The following is a 21,039-nucleotide window of genomic DNA, read 5'->3' as shown; positions in this document are numbered from 1 at the left end:
ACTGATGAGGGGCAGTACCCCAAAACACAGTGTTTGCAAATTAAGATTTTGGTTTTGGCCATTATCCTAAGTGATATGACAAGGCTCGTTAAAGAGTAGATATCGACTTTTAGGATTGCTGCTTCCAATAGGTGGCACTAGAGTCCTAGTTCTCTTCCTCTCTAAAGAGACAATTTTCAAATCTGCAGCAGGTCAATTGTTTCAGGGTTTTTACAGCATTTTTCACCCCTTCAAGTGAATAGTAAAATAAAGCATCAAAATCACATAAAAGAGTATTTTAGGCTATGGGCACACAAAGCATTTTTGATGCGTTTTTGCAGTGGTTTTCCCGCTGCGGAAATGCTGCGAAATCGCTTGTTAATAGGTCCGCCAGGTATAGCAATGGTAATCCGGATGTGCTGTGCACATGATGCAGAAATTTCCACTCCGGATTACCATTGCGGAAAAAAAAGCAGCATGTCCATTGTTCGTGCATTTCCGTCGCAAATTCGCGCCCACTGACTTGCATTGAACCGCAGCAAATCCGCAGGTATAATATCTATACCTGTGGATTCGCTGCTGTTCAATTAAAGCGCAAATTCGGGCCGGAAACGCGCTGCAGGTGGTACCTGGGTCTGGAGAGGACTACTACTCCTCTCATTCGACCGCCGCTCCCGCTGATAACAGCGAGCGCAGAGCTTCTGAGGGGAGCAGTAGTTCTCCTCAGCAGAGCCAGCGTGTCCGCTGTTAAAAGAAAAAAAAAAAAAAGTAAAAAAAAAAAAACACCTCATACTCACCTGTCCGGCAGCCCCCGGTGTCCTTCTGATGCTCCCGGCGGCCAGCGGTATACTGCGGGGAGCGGGCTCACTCCCAGCAGTATACTGAGCTGCCATGACCTGTGGTGACATCAGTGATCAGCTCATCGGTCACGTGACCTCCCCGTGGGAACCTTCAGAAGAAAGTTCCCATGGTGGTAAGTTCACCGGGGCTGATCACATGATCTTCAGCTGATGAACTCCAGTGACCTCCTGCACAGCTATGTATACTGATAGAGGTGTAAAATCACCCCTGTCAGTATACAATTGTAACATACCTGGCGGCGTCCTTGCATGGTGGTCCATCTCCCACTATGCAAGAGCGCGCACTTGATCTCCAGTCCAGAATGTCTCTCTGGCTTCCCTCCTTGCTGTCTGTTTGTCTGTTTCTGCTGCTTAAGGGCGGCGCCCGATCACTTCCTGCTTTTTGTACCTGCTGTGGGTCACACCCCTTGTGCATCCTCAGCCTATTGCTGTCTGTCACCTGGTATATAGCTCAGCTGCTCCCATCTATCCCTGCCTGAGCATAGTGCTTCATTCAGTGTGTGCTTGCACTCTGAAGGTGCCAGGTCCCGTTCTTTGTCTCCTGCCTTGCGGTATCAGTTCCCGTGTCTGAACTGAGTCCTGTCTTTGTCTCCTGCTTTGTGGTATCAGTTCCCGTGTCTGAACTGAGTCCTGTCTATGTCTCCTGCTTTGTGGTATCAGTTCCCGTGTCTGAACTGAGTCCTGTCTTTGTCTCCTGCCTTGCGGTATCAGTTCCCGTGTCTGAACTGAGTCCTGTCTTTGTCTCCTGCCTTGCGGTATCAGTTCCCATGTCTGAACTGAGTCCTGTCTATGTCTCCTGCCTTGCGGTATCAGTTCCCGTGTCTGAACTGAGTCCTGTCTATGTCTCCTGCCTTGCGGTATCAGTTCCCGTGTCTGAACTGAGTCCTGTCTATGTCTCCTGCCTTGCGGTATCAGTTCCTGTGTCTGAACTGAGTCCTGTCTATGTCTCCTGCCTTGCGGTATCAGTTCCCGTGTCTGAACTGAGTCCTGTCTATGTCTCCTGCCTTGCGGTATCAGTTCCCGTGTCTGAACTGAGTCCTGTCTATGTCTCCTGCCTTGCGGTATCAGTTCCCGTGTCTGAACTGAGTCCTGTCTATGTCTCCTGCCTTGCGGTATCAGTTCCCGTGTCTGAACTGAGTCCTGTCTGTGTACTCTTGCCTGCTGCCTCTCCTGGAGGCTGTATTTCCAGGCCTGTCTGAACACGCTCCTAGCCTGTTCCTCCTGCCTTCTAGGGGCCGATTACCTAGACCCGCTCCTGCATCTTGTCTGTCCTGTCTGAACACGCTCCTTGCCTGTTCGTCCCGCCTCTCTGGGGGCCGTATTCCCAGACCCGCTCCTGTATCCCGCTGCAGTGTCGGTCTCCTCCGTACACTCAGTTCCAGTCTGAACTCTCTCCTGTCCTTTACCTGTTTTGCCTCTATGTCCGTTCCCTTCCTTTTTCTGCAGAGTCTGAACTCGTACCTAACTCCTGCTTGTTGTCTCTGTACTCCTGTTTGTGAGTTTGTGGTCCACTCGCTACTTCACTGCAAGTACCCTGTGGGTATCTGGCTCTGCCTTTCTCTTCCTGTCTGTTCCGTGTGAACAGAGCCCTGTCCCCCCTGCTCTGCCTTGCTCACCGCTCCGGCGGTTCTAGCCTGCTCCGACTCCTTTGCTCACCGCTCCGGCGGTTCTAGCCTGCTCCGACTCCTTTGCTCACCGCTCCGGCGGTTCTAGCCTGCTCCGACTCCTTTGCTCACCGCTCCGGCGGTTCTAGCCTGCTCCGACTCCTTTGCTCACCGCTCCGGCGGTTCTAGCCTGCTCCGACTCCTTTGCTCACCGCTCCGGCGGTTCTAGCCTGCTCCGACTCCTTTGCTCACCGCTCCGGCGGTTCTAGCCTGCTCCGACTCCTTTGCTCACCGCTCCGGCGGTTCTAGCCTGCTCCGACTCCTTTGCTCACCGCTCCGGCGGTTCTAGCCTGCTCCGACTCCTTTGCTCACCGCTCCGGCGGTTCTAGCCTGCTCCGACTCCTTTGCTCACCGCTCCGGCGGTTCTAGCCTGCTCTGACTCCTTTGCTCACCGCTCCGGCGGTTCTAGCCTGCTCTGACTCCTTTGCTCACCGCTCCGGCGGTTCTAGCCTGCTCCGCTCTTATCCTTTTGCTCACCGCTCCGGCGGTTCTAGCCTGCTCCGCTCTTATCCTTTTGCTCGCTGCTCCGGCAGTCTCGCTCCGCTCTTATCCTTTTGCTCGCTGCTCCGGCAGTCTCGCTCAGCTCTGACCCTTTGTACACCACTCCTGGCAGCCTTGTCCTGCTCTACTCTTGCTCACCGCTCCAGGCGGCCTTGTCCTGCCCTGTTCTCGCTCACCTCTCTGGGCGGCCTCTCTCTGCTGTGTTTGTCCGCCACATCTGTGGTTCTGTTCCTGAGTCCCAGTGTGTACTGGGTCCTATCCCGCCAGTGTTCCTACCTGCTAGTGCCTCCCTGTCTGCACTCTTGCCTGTACCCCCCTGCCTGCATACCCGCCTGCATACCAGTCGTGCCTGCCTATACCCACCAGTCTGTGTGCCAGCCTACCAGTCTGTTCCTGTATTCCCCTGTGTGGGTCAACAGCCGTGTCCGGGGTCTGTCCTGGAGTAGCACCTGGTCCCTCTGCTCGGTTCCTCCTTGGTGCACTGGCGTCGTATGCCGTCGTGCGACCCTGGTCGGATCGGGCGAATACCTAGTTACGCCCCTCCAGGCATTCACTCTCCGGCATGGTCCAGTGGAATCACTACTATCACACGCTCAGCCCGGCGTGTGCATTACAACAATGCTGTCTTCTACAGCAGTGACATCAGTGATTGCTGATGTCACTGCTGTAGAAGTGACCCGGATCACCATGGGACACTCGTTGGCGTAATCGTGAACTACATTGTTGACGGAGGACAGGTGAGCGATATTGTTGTTTGTTATTTTACGTTTTTTTCAGGAGATCGAGGGATTCGGGGACTGAGGGTAATAAAAAAAAATTGTAGAACCGTGTGTTTTTTATTTCATTAAAATACTTTATGCTGGCCGTGTTTTTATTGAAAAGGCGGCAACCATTTTAATACGCAGTTAGTAATGGGGCGTTTTATGGACGGCCTCACATCAGCCGCCAATACAAGGCTGACGTGAACCCCAACCACATTACCCCACTCGCCACTGCTATACGGCAGTGGGAAGAGCGGAGGCCAAGCGCCAGATTTGGCTCATCTTATGGATGCACCATTTCTGGGACTGCTGAGGGGTAATATTAATAGCCACAGAGGGGGCCAGGATCCATGGTCCCTTCCCTGGCTATTAATATCAGCCCGCAGCTGTCTGTTTAGCCTTTTTTGGTTAGATTTTATAGGGAGACCCTACATTAATTTTTTTCTTGGGTCCCCTGGTAATCTAGCCAGTAAAGGCTAAAAAAAAACAGCTGAGGGCTGATATTAATAATCAGAGAACATTGTTGGCTCTAATGGCCCCTTCCCCTGCTACCAATATCAGCCCCCAGCTGTCGGCTTTCCATCTGCTGGTTATAAAATGATGAGGGAGCCCACAACTTTTTTTTTTTTACTATTTTAGGTGCCCAACGATCCGGACGTAGCAGCTCTTTGGACGCATATTTTTTGCTGCGGTCAAAACGTTGCATTCTATTGAACGCAGGTAAATCCACATGAGTACACTCAACCATGCGGATTTATCGCATTCAATACTTTCTAGTGGTCAAATTTCTGTTGCGGACACTAGCAACTCCGCAAGAGAATTTGACATGCTGCAGTCCTGAAAGATGCACCGCATGTCAGTGTCCACCGGTGATCCGCAGCCTCTGATGCAAGCATAGTGGTCATGGGATTTCTAGAGATCCCATCCACTATGCTGTAACATCTGGACGCTGCGGGTTTGACGCCGTATAAACACACAGCTTTAAACCTGCAGCGGCTCCTGACCGTGGCCACGTACCCAAACTCACCCGCAGCGTGTCAATTTCTGTAGCGGACACGCTTGTCTCCGCTGCAGATTTTGACTGATTGAAGTGTCATTATAGTCAGTGGATTCACATGTACCGACAAAAGTGCGGCATTAGAACACCGAGTTTTGGACGCAACAAAAAAATCCTCCATCCAAAGCGTTGCTTGTTGCTGTTCGTGGGGAAGTAGCGGCTAACGAACCAGCTGTGAGCTGTCATTAATGACCAGGGACCATGTTTGCAAATGGCACCTTCCCAGGCTAAAAATACCAGCTCACAGCAGACACAAATTACGTGGATAGAAATGCTAATGAAGTTTGGGTTAATGGGATTAGCTGACACCTAGCTCTTTTGTATGGTTATGAAAAGGTGTCAATCAGACCTCTTTGTGACCAAACCTAATTAAAATAACATAAAGGGTTAAATAAACACACACACACACACACACAGAGTAAACACTTTATTTGAAATACAACAGACACATTCTTTAATCATTTAAATTAATCAATATACTCACCCCAGTTCTGACGGTAATCCAAGGGTTTAAGCAATGTCCCACCAAATAACTTTATTTAGCGCCAAAAAGCATTCATTGATGTACAAAAACAATTAAAAAAAAAACGCATCAAAAACCGCGTCAAAAAATGCGGCGAAATCGCGGCAAAACCCAGTGGAAAATCCGCATGCATTCTTCCTGCCAAGGAGATGCGGAAACACACAGGAAATTTCTGCTCCAAATGCTGACCGTGCGCACATAGCCTTAAGCATTTTTCCAACTTTTTCCTGGCACTACTCTGTTTTTTTGTACCAAAAATTATTCTAATGAATTTGCCTTTTCACTTGTCACTGTCCTTTTTTGTGGATTGATTTTCTGCTAAAGAAAGAAAAAAAAACTCCGTATCATGTCCTACTTTGATCCATGTTGCAAATCAAACTCGCCAATGGAAATCAATGGCCCCGTGAAAAAAAAATGAATGTCATCCAAGCGTTGGTCATAATTTACTGCTTATTGCACAGGAGAAGATACAATTTTATTTTTGCACACGTTAAAAACAGATAATGTAAAAAAGGAGCAATCAGCTCACCTATCCTGGTGAACGGCAAAATACTCCAGCAAAAACAGTCCAAACAATAGCCGGCACTTACATCTTCTTAAAAGAATTGCTTTATTAATCCAGTAATGTAAAAGGTACAAAAAATGGTTGAACACAACAGCACAAAAATTAAAAAGGAAGAAAAGAATTATCAGCTGTGCTCCCAGGCAACATGTTTCAGACCTGCACAGGCTTCACAAAGGACCATGCAGGTCTGAAACATGTTGCCTGGGAGCAATTCTTTTTAGAAGATGTGAGTGACGGCTATTGTTTGGACTGTTAAAAAAAAGGTGCAACAAAACAAAAAGATTGTAAAAACCAACACACAGACCAAAAATGAATCCAGCACACTGAAAACAAACAATAACGTGCTTCACGTATGAGAAAACAAAAATCAACCAACCCAAAAGCTTTATGTTTTTGTCGCATTTTTTTCTGCGGGAAATAAACAGCGTTGTATAGTACCAGCAAAGTACGGTAAAAGATTTCTGAAATCTCGTGCACACGCTGCTTATTTTTTTCCTTGAAGATTTGAACCATCAGAGTGTTTTTTCTTATCAGCAGCAGGTCAATTATTTTAGCGTTTTTTGACCCGTTTTTGTACCCATTCAAATGTCAAAAACTTACGTATTTTACACTGTAGTCTTCCTGCACAAAAATTTGGATCAAATACACAACATGTGCACACAGCATAGATCGGGATTCCATCAGTTCTAAAACATTACAGATGTCAATGAGAAATGATACTTAGTCACACCAGAGAGACCCATCAATGAAACCTTGTTAAAGGGGATCTCCACTGCGGCAACTTACACTACGATGTTTGTAATGGACAAGTTCTATGGAGTTAAGGTTCAATTAGACGTCAGTGCAGGGTTGGACTGGCCCACCAAACAACTGGAGAATCCTCCGGTGGGCCCTGGCTTCTCCTTCAGGAGAGTTCATAGTGCAAACCTTGCAGATATTATGGGGCTCTTGAATGGGGGAGAAAGGTGGGCCCTCAGAATCAAATCCTCTGGTGGGCCCAATGCTCTTCAATCTGACACTGCATCAGTGCAAATTGGTCTCAGATTGGACCCCAATGCACGGACTGGCCGCTGCTCTCCCAACCTCATAGAAATACATGATGTAGTCATGCTCGGGTTGTCATGCTCAGGCCAGTCTGTGGATTAGCTGTCTGATCCCGGACCGATGTGCACGGACATCTGATTGAGCCTTAAAGAGGCATTCCCATCTCCAAAATCCTATCCCAAAGTGTAGTAGGTGTAGTAATAATAATAATAATATTATCAAATACCTACAATTAGCCAATCAGAAAAACGATGCTATATTTCTATGTCTCTTTCCTCATGTGCAGGCATTATAAGACCTTAGGTATCCATGGTTACAACCACTGATATAGTGACAGCTAGTTGCTAGTGGTCATAACCATGGATACCTAAGGTCCTGCAATGCCTGCACATGAGGAAAGCGATCAAAAGAACTATACTACATTTCTAATTGGAGGTATCTGCTATTATTATTAATTATTACACCTACTACATATGGAGATAGGATCTTGGAGATGGGTATACCCCTTTTAAGTCTGTATACACTTAGGCAATAATGCCCAAAAAAATAGATCTCCCCTTCTAGAGAACTGAAGTATTCCCATTGCATTAAGGGGTAACATATTGCTAGAATATGCCATCATCAGTCAATGATGACCGGAGGTCTGACCTCTGGGACACCATCCTGAGAATGACGAGGCCGCAGTACTACTTTAGCGCCACAATCCCATCACAGCGCTTCCTTTTTTTTTTTTTTTTTTTTTTTAGAGGGGCCACTAGCTGTAGCAGGGCACCATTCAAAAAACTGCCAAAAAGACGTAGCACTAAAGCAGAGCTACTGTCCTTCAAGACGACTAGGGGGGCTCAAAGTTTATTCCCCCAGTGATCATTGGGGCTTTCCCAAAATCTGAAGTTATCATCTACCCATAGGATAGGGGATAACTTGCTGATCACTGGGGGTCTGATTCACAGGACCCCCACCAGCGATCCCGAAAAAGGGACTCAGCAAGGCTTTGTTTTCAAAAAAATTGACGGTGCACATGCCTGACCTCCACTCCCTTCATGGTCTATGGGTCTTCTTGAAGAAAGTCGGGCACAGCGCTTCGTCATTTCCCCTAATCCTACAAACAATGAATGTAACGAGGTCAAACATGGGACCCGCTAATACCTTCAAACCGGGCTCTGCAGAGGCTTAGTCTCAGGGCTCCAGCGCCCCGTTTTCAGGATTAGCGGAGGATCGCCATAGATTCTGGGAAAAACTTCTTTAAGTGATGGCATATCGTAGCGATAAGCTATGGCGTATGACAATGGGAATAACACCAAATAAAGCGTTATGATTGATGATTACGTCATGGCGTTGGTTGAAGCTATCGATCACAGTAATGGATAAGACACGCTATAATAGAAGAATATAAATAAAAACGCTGCAGTTTTCTGAACTTACCCAGTCTCAACTGATTAACAGAGGAGGGGGCGAGCACTACTTCTTCGGGAAGCCCCCTATGAACATGTTCAGGCACTTCAGCCAACGTCTCCGCTACCTCTGGAGGTTTTACTACATCCTACAAGTCAAAGCAGGAATACAAGAACTAATTACCATCTGTAAACACACAACTTGTCATCAGAAGCCCCCAAGCAAAATGGAGCAGATCGGTAACACTTAAGATATTCCAACCAGTAGATATCACACAAAAAATGGTAACCGTCCTATCCTCTGACCGTCCAAGAGGCAGACAAGTCAGATTGGGTGGTGAAAAAAAAAAAAACGCAGGTAAATTTTTTCTGCGTTTTTGATGGCAAAATAGAATGGTGTTTTTTTTCACAGAACTTTAAAGTAAATGCATAAATAGAGACAGAAGGACAGTGAAAAAAAAAGCTGAAAAAACGCATCAAAAAACGCATCAAAACCTGCAGATTTGACGCAGCTGTTTTCCGACCAAAAATCAGTTTTGCTGCAGATTTCTCACAGAAAAAAAAACACAACATGCGGGAACATAGCCTTAGAAAACATTTCCATTTCATGTGAAATAACAACTGGTCGATCATCTACATTGCCGCTCAATTAATTCTTAATGGGGCTCCCGGAGATGGGCGAATGCTGCGTTCATCCGCACTATTATAAGAATGAATGGAGCAGCAGAGTACATGATCCACCACTGCTCCAATCACAGGGCTCTACAGAGGTCCACTTCTCAGGATCCAGGAGGGTCCAAACAGTCGGACCCCCAGCGGGAAGTTATCCTATGAATAGGGGATAAATTCAAAATTTGGGAATACCCTTGTAAAGGGGTTGTCCACTACTTTGATATGGATGACCAATACTTAAAATAAGTAAAAAATATCCAATCAATCTATTAAAGGGAATCTGTCAGCAGATTTCTCTATGTAATCTGAGAGAACTATGATGTAGGGGCAGAGATCCCGATTCCAGTGATGTGTCACTTATTAGGCTGTGTGTTGCTGTTTCAATAAAATCAATGGTTTTATCAGCAGGAGATTAATCAGTACAGGACTAGGTGTCTGGTGCCTTCTTGTCCTGCTGTTCTGTTTAACCCCCCCCCACCACTGATTGGCAGCTTTCTGTCAATATACAGTGTACAATCGGTGTTGTGGGCGGGGTTAAACACAGCTCAGCATTCTGAGCTCTGCTAGATCTGCAGCAGAGAAAACAGAACTGCTGAAACCAGTAAACTAAGTGATACATCTCTGGAATCAGGGTCTCAGCCCCTAGATCATGCTGCTGTGAGATTAAATAACAAAAACCTGCCAAAATATTCCCTTTAAAGCGGTTATTCATTTCTGGGATTTTCTTTTTTTTTTTTTTTTTTTTTTTTTTTTTATATATACACATGCATGTTATTTTGGGTATAAAAAAAAAATCACTTTTGCAATTCGGTTTCTTTGAAAATGTTATACTATTTTGCTTTTACTGACTCTTTGTCTCCTTGTGTATTCAACTTTAATGAGGTCTGTGCTCATAAAACAGCAGAGAACAAAACAAAGAAACTCCCCCACTGCGCAGAGTCAGACAGAGCTCACTGACATTTTCTCAGTTAAACCATTCTTCAGCCATCAATTGACAGTGCAACACTTAGGCTACAGAAGGCAAAAAGTGAAACAATTTTAATGAAACCTAATTACAGAAATTATTTTTATCCCTAAATACATGCATTTAAAGTAAAAGAAAAAAAATTATTCTCGAAGGACAACCCGTATTCCTTTCCAGTTTTGTTGACAAATTAGTTGCCAGAAGTTCCAATTTTAATTGGTCAGATCTGTGAAAGTCGGGGGAACGTCGGGAGGCCCCAATACACATTAGACGGTCGACCGATCTTTTGAAATAAATATTTAAAGGGCAGAGTAATATTGTATAATAATGTAGTACAGCTGATCCTACACAAGAATAGACACCATGGCATCGCCCCTCTAAGTTGAAAATTTGTGTTACCAACTCGTAGGTGGCAGGGGATCGATGCACATTTATTTAGCCCTCGTTGCTGCACATCCGCCACAGCTTAATCAGGATCAATGTAACCTCTAATTAAACGTCTCCCCCATCAGCACAGAGTACAGTGAGCACAGAGCAGGACCGGCGTAGGCGGAGGACTCATGTCCCAGCATTTATGCCTTTGACAGTCAGATGTTATTATACCAAACATCAAGGATGAGAGAATAAATAGGGGAAAAATTACAGCTCAGATGTCTCTCATGAATGAGAAATGAAAAATAAGGCGGGAGGTTACTGGTGCGGAAAAGAAAGTGCGGAAAAGAAAGTGCTGTCAGCAGTAAAAAAACAAAAACGCAAACACTATACAATGTAAGAAGTGGTGTCACAGTACAGAGATAATACACACACTGTGATGTCACAGTACAGAGAGAATATACACAGTGATGTCACAGTACAGGGATTATAAACAGTGATGTCACATTACAGAGATAATACATACAGTGATGTCGCAGTACAGGGATAAAACACACAGTGATGTCACAGTACAGAGATAATACACACAGTGATGTCACAGTACAGAGATAATACACACAATGATGTCACAGTACAGGGATAATACACACAGTGATGTCACAGTACAGGGATAATACACACAGTGATGTCACAGTACAGAGATAATACACACAGTGATGTCACAGTACAGAGATAATACACACAGTGATGTCACAGTACAGGGATAATACACACAGTGATGTCACAGTACAGGGATAATACACACAGTGATGTCACAGTACAGGGATAATACACACAGTGATGTCACAGTACAGGGATAATACACACAGTGATGTCACAGTACAGAGATAATACACACAGTGATGTCACAGTACAGGGATAATACACACAGTGATGTCACAGTACAGGGATAATACAGTGATGTCACAGTACAGGGATAACAAAATGGTGCCATTGGTACAAATAAAAAAAATAGCCTTCACACAGCCGCTGATGACAAAAAAAATGGGAAAAAAATAAAAAGTTAAGGATCTGGGAAAATGATGACACAAACCACATTTTCTTTTTTTTTTTTTTTTTTTTACAAACTTTAGAATTATTACACTAAGATAATTTAAAAACTACTTCGGGTATGTGCACATGTTAAGCATCTGGCGCAGAAATTTCTGCATCTCTTGCCAGGAAAAACACAGAATAAATTAAGTGCGTTTTGCCACGTTTTCCATTTTAATGCGTTTTTGCAGCACATTTTTCCCCACTCATTAGTATGGGAGAAATCTGCAGCAAAACGCTAAAAGAATTGACACGCAGCTGATTTAAATCTGCACCAAATCTGTAAGTCACAAATAAGCAACGTGTGCATGAGACTTCAGGGTTCTCATTTACTTTGTTGGCATCAGGAAAGCTTTCAGGTTTTGTGGCAAATCTGCGCAGAAAAAAACACGACAAATCTGCAACGCGTGCACAGGACCTTAAGTTTGTTATCGCCATAAAACATAAAAAAAAAAAAATCTATCATATATATATCTCCATTAACAAACAAAAAAAGTTATGGGTCTAGGAAAACAGTGACACAAAAAAATTTTTCTTTTTTACAAAAAAAACTTTAGGATTTAAAACCACTAAAATAATTAAAAAAAACGATGTAGGTTTGGTGTTGCCATGATTTTACCGACCTGAAAAATTATGTTGCCAGGTCATTGTTTTCACACACTGAACACCATAAAACAATAGCAGAATTGAGGGATGGGGTTTTTTTGTACAATTTCTCCCCAACTGGAATTTTTTTTCCCCATTTTTCAATACATTATACGGTAAAATTAATGATGTCAATCGAAAACTACAATTTGTCCCACAATAAACAAAAGCCCTGATATGGCTATGCTGATTAAATCAATAATTAAAAAAAAGTTATTGTTCTTTGAAGAATAGAAAAAACAAAAACACACAAAAACATAACATGGCCGTGTCCTGAAAAGTTCAGCATACTCAGAGAGTCAATTTCCATCCTGAGCAGATTTCCAAACATTTAGGTGAGATTTGTTGATTTTAGAGATGAGCAGATTTTTTTTTTTTTGAAATTCAAAATTTGACAGCTTCATCAAAAATTTACCAAAAAGTTGATTCACAGCAAAATAATTTGCTGCAAATCTCACTATTGCAAAGCCTCTAACTGCCCAGAAAAGACATATGAAGTGCTCAGGGGTCTCCTAGAACTGCAATTCACCCCTTTTGAACTCTTTAACCAAAATACACACTTATTATTGTCCAAGAGGCTTCAACCCATCTAACTAAGTGGAAAATGGATGGGAAGAGGTGGTAGCCAACAGTCTATTTAACAACAGACTGCAGTATTAAAAGTTTTTAGGATATTTCAATTGTTAAAAAGGTCCAAAAATAATCCCTTTTTAGGAGTAGATGCCTACCTCGCTCGTGTTTATACAAAGGCGGTATAAATGGAAAAAGCAGTGGCTTTTTCACACAAAGTGGTGCAAAAAAATATCCATTTGTGGAGTGTGAAGAGTTTTTTGCCTTTGCTAAATGAAGCAGAATAAGCTTTTCATAAGTATTCCAAAAATTATCCCTTTATTTAGGGAGCAAAAACGTGTGTTTTGAAAGTGAATAACTAATGGTTTTTCAACAATGTATAAAAGAAAAAAGTCAATTTTTGAGGATTGGCAACATGATTCCAGCGCCCCTACCACCACAGTATTAACTGGAAGAAGTTGTTCTAGTGAAGTATCTTCCTTAGACCCTGGGGTACTGTGAGTCAGGGGACACAGGTAGAGAACAGAAACAAGCGTTCTTGACGGAACTGAAATTCCGCTATGTACAACATTAAGTGTTATGGTGACGGAGGAGGTGGACTGAGCAAAACACCGACTAAACTAAAGCTGATGGTGTCGCTGACAGAAGCCACATCATCCCGCTGTAACTGAAATAAGTTATGTGACATACATTCCACTACGCCTCCTGCTTTCTCTCCACTGATATGCTTGCCAGAGACAAAGGAGGCCAAATGTGACGTGTTTTGTACAAGTACTGAAAAGGATGGCAGCTGACAGCAGTGATGGTGGAGCAGCTGCGAGTGGAGCCAACATTTTTAACCACAGTATGAGGTTTTTTCTCTCATGCTACCTCATCCATTGCCAGTGCCACTTTTTCAATTGATATAAACTTTGTAAATGTTATTAAACTTATGTACAATTTTTTTGTATGGAGGTTAATATTAACCCTTTATTCCACATGCAGAATTCTGATATTTTAGGAGTTTGACCTCTATGACCGTATTCGATCACAGTACAGGACAGATCTCTGGTTGCTTTTTCCACTTACCTGATTCATTGTGATCTGTTGGTGGTTTCAAGGAAGCCACACATCACAAAGTCGTCACGTCCCGGATTACATGTGCTCTGAAAGGTTAAAAACAAGAATATTGAAGCTATATTGATAATTTTGTAACAATAAAAGTATTATTCAGATGCCCATTTTTTTTTTTGCAAGCGAGAAAAAAAACAAAAAAAAAAAACAGACCATTTCTCATCGTAGGCTGGTTCATTGTTTTATCCATTTTTGCTCCATATGTCCATTTTTTTTGCACTGTGGCATAATTTTTATTCTTGTATGTCAAAAAAATAAATAAATAAAACATTTGAAAATATTGCAAGTTACTCCTACCCATTGGGGTATGTGCACCCCCGCTGGAAAAAGTGTTAAAAAAAATAAATTAATATGTACTGTAATGTCAAGATAACATTGCTGTGCATATGTTCAATTTTTTTTTCTTCTTTTAACCTCTTCAGGCTTCGAAACTTGTGAAGTGACCCGACCATTATTTAGGTAGCTTCCACCACTATTGCACATGTAAAATTAAAAAATAAATAAAAAAAGACACCAATGGTAAAGCCACCGCAAAAAAAAAAACATCTAAAAAGACGTCAAGTAAAACACTTCAGTAAAAACACTGTCTACGTTTTCCTAAAGTGTCTGCTTCAAAAACCTTGCGGGTACGTCAGCGCCTAAAAGATGTGTGAACATACCCAAAGTTTTTGCCATGAAAATTGATGGAGATTTCTGAAATCTAGCGCTGCTTCTTTTTCCCTTGCAGATTAAAAGCAATGTCGAATCTGCAGCAGGTCAATTTTTTCAGCGTTTATTATATTTCAGCGTTTTTCACCCATTCAGGAGTATGAAAAAAATGCATGAGAAAAAAAAAAAACACACAGATTTTTCGGCTGAAAATATTGAATGTGTGCACATATCCTTCTATATATATATATATATATATATATATATATATATATATATATATATATATATATATATATATATATATATATATATATACATATACACACACACACACACACACAGTACAGTAGTTTGGACACACCTTCTCATTTAAAGATTTTTCTGTATTTTCTTGACTATGAAAATTGCACATTCACACTGAAGGCATCAAAACTATTAATTAACACATGTGGAATTATATACTTAACAAAAAAGTGTGAAACAACTGAAAATATGTCTTATATTCTAGGTTCTTCAAAGTAGCCACCTTTTGCTTTGATGACTGTTTTGCACACTCTTGGCATTCTCTTGATGAGCTTCAAGAGGTAGTCACCGGAAATGGTCTTCCAACAATCTTGAAGGAGTTCCCAGAGATGCTTAGCACTTGTTGGCCCTTTTGCCTTCACTCTGCGGTCCAGCTCACCCCAAGCCATCTCGATTGGGTTAAGGCCTGGCGACTGTGGAGGCCAGGTCATCTGGCGTAGCACCCCATCACTCTCCCTCTTGGTCAAATAGCCCTTACACAGCATGGAGGTGTGTTTGGGGTCATTGTCCTGTTGAAAAATAAATGATGGTCCAACTAAATGCAAACCGGATGGAATAGCATGCCGCTGCAAGATGCTGTGGTAGCCATGCTGGTTCAGTATGCCTTCAATTTTGAATAAATCCCCAACAGTGTCACCAGCAAACCACCCCCACACCATCACACCTCCTCCTCCATGCTTCACGGTGGGAACCAGGCATGTAGAGTCCATCCGTTCACCTTTTCTGCGTCGCACAAAGACACGGTGGTTGGAACCAAGATCTCAAATTTGGACTCATCAGACCAAAGCACAGATTTCCACTGGTCTTATGTCCATTCCTTGTGTTCTTTAGCCCAAACAAGTATCTTCTGCTTGTTGCCTGTCCTTAGCAGTGGTTTCCTAGCAGCTATTTTACCATGAAAGCCTGCTGCACAAAGTCTCCTCTTAACAGTTGTTGTAGAGATGTGTCTGCTGCTAGAACTCTGTGTGGCATTGACCTGGTCTCTAATCTGAGCTGCTTTTAACCTGCGATTTCTGAGGCTGGTGACTCGGATAAACTTATCCTCAGAAGCAGAGGTGACTCTTGGTCTTCCTTTCCTGGGGCGGTCCTCATGTGAGCCAGTTTCTTTGTAGCGCTTGATGGTTTTTGCAACTGCACTTGGGGATACTTTCAAAGTTTTCCCAATTTTTCGGACTGACTGACCTTCATTTCTTAGAGTAATGATGGCCACTCGTTTTTCTTTACTTAGCTGCTTTTTTCTTGCCATAATACAAATTCTAACAGTCTATTCAGTAGGACTATCAGCTGTGTATCCACCAGACTTCTGCACAACACAACTGATGGTCCCAACCCCATTTATAAGGCAAGAAATCCCACTTATTAAACCTGACAGGGCACACCTGTGAAGTGAAAACCATTTCCAGTGATTACCTCTTGAAGCTCATCAAGAGAATGCCAAGAGTGTGCAAAGCAGTCATCAAAGCAAAAGGTGGCTACTTTGAAGAACCTGGAATATAAGACATATTTTCAGTTGTTTCACACTTTTTTGTTAAGTATATAATTCCACATGTGTTAATTCATAGTTTTGATTCCTTCAGTGTGAATGTACAATTTTCAAAGTCATGAAAATACAGAAAAATCTTTAAATGAGAAGGTGTGTCCAAACTTTTGGTCTGTACTGTATGTATATATATATAATTTTTTTTTGTCACTGACCCATTGATTGGAATGGACAGGTTTGATTAGTGGCTCAAATCAAAAAGGGATGTCTTTTTTTTCTCCATTCTCTTGTGGACACTTGGTCCAAGTAAAACACGGACATTTAAACAGCCCCAAAAACTGTGTGTTCTATGAGAAACTCTGATAAAGATCATATGTAAAAAACAGACCTTAGGCCTTCAACTAAATTCATGTGTCACTTATTATTTTGCATATAACCTCCAAATTTTACCACCACCGGACCCAGGAATCTGAGGAGTTCGGTGCGATCCTTACCATTTAGCTCAGATCAGTATTTATTGGCTAGACTGGTCCTACACAATATTTTTACTTCTGCATAATTAGCAACACTTTTATCCCAAATTTACTGACATTTGTAAGACCTTCCCACATTCAGCTCAGAGTCCCTCCCGTTTGTGGTTGAGGTCGCACAAAATCTGACAGAAAAAAAAAAGCCGTCAAACTCTATATGAAAGGTAAAGGCCTCGCAAAACTGTATGACAGGCCTTTTTACATCTTTGTACAAAACAGAGCTGTAGTACGGCCAAATGTAAAAGACCCAAAGGTCCACGACCCCAACTCAGACAGAGAGCCATAACCTGAGATCAGCCTCCACTAGAAATGCAAATGAACACACAAAATGGCCGACGCTCTTCTTATTCACACAAATTAATAGGACAGTACCGTCTACAGTCCTGACTGGGGGTGTGATTAGCAGGCGAATGAACACATAAGAAAACAGGAGAGATCCAATCGAATAAATATCACATGGATTCTGATTTGAGATGCCCACACTCCAAGATACATGACATGGGCGTCATCTAGGAAGTATCGCCTCAGGTTTTCTACATCATCATCTCTGGGATGTTCTAAAATTATTTCCAAGACAGGTTAAAAATGAAAGCTAATATCAGACTGGTTGCAATGGACAACCACTTTTCACATACGGAGGCCATGAGTGTTTTGTGGCCATGCACATTAGGTAGCCATTATCAATCTGATGTGTACGAGTTCAGACGGACGCTCCACATAATCCATTAGTGAGGGGAACAAGAATCAAACCCTGTTATCATCCTTTGGTGACGCTTTTCCTAGGCAAAAAGTAACTAGTGCATAACACGTGCATTCAGTAGAAGCCTGACTGGTAGGGTCAAACCTTGGTACCAATCTAAATACCGAACATAGACTTGGTCACGTCCTTCCATTAATGTCTGTGGCGTACGTGGCGCCCTAAATGTCTGTGGCGTACGTGGCGCCCTAAATGTCTGTGGCGTACGTGGCGCCCTAAATGTCTGTGGCGTACGTGGCGCCCTAAATGTCTGTGGCGTACGTGGCGCCCTAAATGTCTGTGGCGTACGTGGCGCCCTAAATGTCTGTGGCGTACGTGGCGCCCTAAATGTCTGTGGCGTACGTGGCGCCCTAAATGTCTGTGGCGTACGTGGCGCCCTAAATGTCTGTGGCGTACGTGGCGCCCTAAATGTCTGTGGCGTACGTGGCGCCCTAAATGTCTGTGGCGTACGTGGCGCCCTAAATGTCTGTGGCGTACGTGGCGCCCTAAATGTCTGTGGCGTACGTGGCGCCCTAAATGTCTGTGGCGTACGTGGCGCCCTAAATGTCTGTGGCGTACGTGGCGCCCTAAATGTCTGTGGCGTACGTGGCGCCCTAAATGTCTGTGGCGTACGTGGCGCCCTAAATGTCTGTGGCGTACGTGGCGCCCTAAATGTCTGTGGCGTACGTGGCGCCCTAAATGTCTGTGGCGTACGTGGCGCCCTAAATGTCTGTGGCGTACGTGGCGCCCTAAATGTCTGTGGCGTACGTGGCGCCCTAAATGTCTGTGGCGTACGTGGCGCCCTAAATGTCTGTGGCGTACGTGGCGCCCTAAATGTCTGTGGCGTACGTGGCGCCCTAAATGTCTGTGGCGTACGTGGCGCCCTAAATGTCTGTGGCGTACGTGGCGCCCTAAATGTCTGTGGCGTACGTGGCGCCCTAAATGTCTGTGGCGTACGTGGCGCCCTAAATGTCTGTGGCGTACGTGGCGCCCTAAATGTCTGTGGCGTACGTGGCGCCCTAAATGTCTGTGGCGTACGTGGCGCCCTAAATGTCTGTGGCGTACGTGGCGCCCTAAATGTCTGTGGCGTACGTGGCGCCCTAAATGTCTGTGGCGTACGTGGCGCCCTAAATGTCTGTGGCGTACGTGGCGCCCTAAATGTCTGTGGCGTACGTGGCGCCCTAAATGTCTGTGGCGTACGTGGCGCCCTAAATGTCTGTGGCGTACGTGGCGCCCTAAATGTCTGTGGCGTACGTGGCGCCCTAAATGTCTGTGGCGTACGTGGCGCCCTAAATGTCTGTGGCGTACGTGGCGCCCTAAATGTCTGTGGCGTACGTGGCGCCCTAAATGTCTGTGGCGTACGTGGCGCCCTAAATGTCTGTGGCGTACGTGGCGCCCTAAATGTCTGTGGCGTACGTGGCGCCCTAAATGTCTGTGGCGTACGTGGCGCCCTAAATGTCTGTGGCGTACGTGGCGCCCTAAGTGTCTGTGGCGTACGTGGCGCCCTAAGTGTCTGTGGCGTACGTGGCGCCCTAAGTGTCTGTGGCGTACGTGGCGCCCTAAGTGTCTGTGGCGTACGTGGCGCCCTAAGTGTCTGTGGCGTACGTGGCGCCCTAAGTGTCTGTGGCGTACGTGGCGCCCTAAGTGTCTGTGGCGTACGTGGCGCCCTAAGTGTCTGTGGCGTACGTGGCGCCCTAAGTGTCTGTGGCGTACGTGGCGCCCTAAATGTCTGTGGCGTACGTGGCGCCCTAAATGTCTGTGGCGTACGTGGCGCCCTAAATGTCTGTGGCGTACGTGGCGCCCTAAATGTCTGTGGCGTACGTGGCGCCCTAAATGTCTGTGGCGTACGTGGCGCCCTAAATGTCTGTGGCGTACGTGGCGCCCTAAATGTCTGTGGCGTACGTGGCGCCCTAAATGTCTGTGGCGTACGTGGCGCCCTAAATGTCTGTGGCGTACGTGGCGCCCTAAATGTCTGTGGCGTACGTGGCGCCCTAAATGTCTGTGGCGTACGTGGCGCCCTAAATGTCTGTGGCGTACGTGGCGCCCTAAATGTCTGTGGCGTACGTGGCGCCCTAAATGTCTGTGGCGTACGTGGCGCCCTAAATGTCTGTGGCGTACGTGGCGCCCTAAATGTCTGTGGCGTACGTGGCGCCCTAAATGTCTGTGGCGTACGTGGCGCCCTAAATGTCTGTGGCGTACGTGGCGCCCTAAATGTCTGTGGCGTACGTGGCGCCCTAAATGTCTGTGGCGTACGTGGCGCCCTAAATGTCTGTGGCGTACGTGGCGCCCTAAATGTCTGTGGCGTACGTGGCGCCCTAAATGTCTGTGGCGTACGTGGCGCCCTAAATGTCTGTGGCGTACGTGGCGCCCTAAATGTCTGTGGCGTACGTGGCGCCCTAAATGTCTGTGGCGTACGTGGCGCCCTAAATGTCTGTGGCGTACGTGGCGCCCTAAATGTCTGTGGCGTACGTGGCGCCCTAAATGTCTGTGGCGTACGTGGCGCCCTAAATGTCTGTGGCGTACGTGGCGCCCTAAATGTCTGTGGCGTACGTGGCGCCCTAAATGTCTGTGGCGTACGTGGCGCCCTAAATGTCTGTGGCGTACGTGGCGCCCTAAATGTCTGTGGCGTACGTGGCGCCCTAAATGTCTGTGGCGTACGTGGCGCCCTAAATGTCTGTGGCGTACGTGGCGCCCTAAATGTCTATGGCATATATGGCAACAGATTATAGCGTACATGGCAACCTAAATCTCTATGGTGTCTATGGCACCCTAAATGTCTATGGCATATATGGCAACAGATTATAGCATACATGGCACCCTAAATCTCTATGGTGTCTGTGGCACCCTATTTCTAGCATTGTTGCAGATCCAAGCTGTATAAAGTGGCTAGACATATCCGATATAGCGGTCAAACTACTAATTTCAACGGCACCAGATACATATTTGTATATGGTGGTGTCCTGGTGGTCCCCATACAAATAGTTGAGGGCTCAAAATACATCTGGATGTTTTTTAGCCAATGATGCAGCCAGTGCTTATCACGGGCCAACAAGAAATTAACATTCCCGACCGATATACTGAGCAATAAATGCTCAATGGTCAAAAAGAACGATCACTCTTTTCCCGGAAAGCGCTGACGATTTGTTATGGTCAAAAATCTTCCGTTTTGCCCGACTTGTTTAATTTGTGGGCACTATGGTCCCGTTTCATCATTTGCACTTTTGTTTTTTATCTTGTAGTATACACTGACACTGTTTTACTCCACATTTATCAAGATGATGCACAAAGTTCATCAATTTTGCAGAAAGTAAAAAAAAGAGAAAAAAAAGTTTTTTTCCTGTCTTTAACCCCTTTACGACATGAGCCGTACGTATAGAGAGCATGTCGTGTCTCCCCCTTTCCGGGCATATGACAGCAGATCTGATCAGCTGCGGGTGGACTCACGATCCACCCACTGATGTTAACATGTTAAATGCTACTGTCAATCTCTGACAGCAGCATTTATCATGGCCGCGCCGGAAGTGCATCATTAGCTCCGCCCATCGACGACCCCATCACATTATTGC

At 44.9% G+C, this 21,039-nt stretch overlaps 1 protein-coding gene across 1 annotated transcript in view; it reads right to left on the bottom strand.

Annotated features, from left to right (window-relative positions):
• PRDM2 (PR/SET domain 2) overlaps positions 1–21,039 on the bottom strand; it is a 114,705-nt gene that overhangs the window by 83,952 nt on the left and 9,714 nt on the right. The window contains exons 2-3 of the mRNA XM_073656758.1: positions 13,729–13,805; positions 8,377–8,494 (exon numbers count right to left, since the gene is read on the bottom strand). Of these exons, the coding sequence (XP_073512859.1) occupies positions 8,377–8,494; positions 13,729–13,737 (127 nt within the window). The 5' untranslated portion in view covers positions 13,738–13,805. The remainder of the gene's footprint in view (positions 1–8,376; positions 8,495–13,728; positions 13,806–21,039) is intronic.

This window comes from Phyllobates terribilis, unplaced genomic scaffold (genome assembly GCF_046119375.1).
Source record: "Phyllobates terribilis strain yellow unplaced genomic scaffold, ASM4611937v1 Scaffold_12__6_contigs__length_324123572, whole genome shotgun sequence".
NCBI lineage: Eukaryota > Metazoa > Chordata > Amphibia > Anura > Dendrobatidae > Phyllobates > Phyllobates terribilis.
This window is presented reverse-complemented; position numbering and strand designations above follow the sequence as displayed.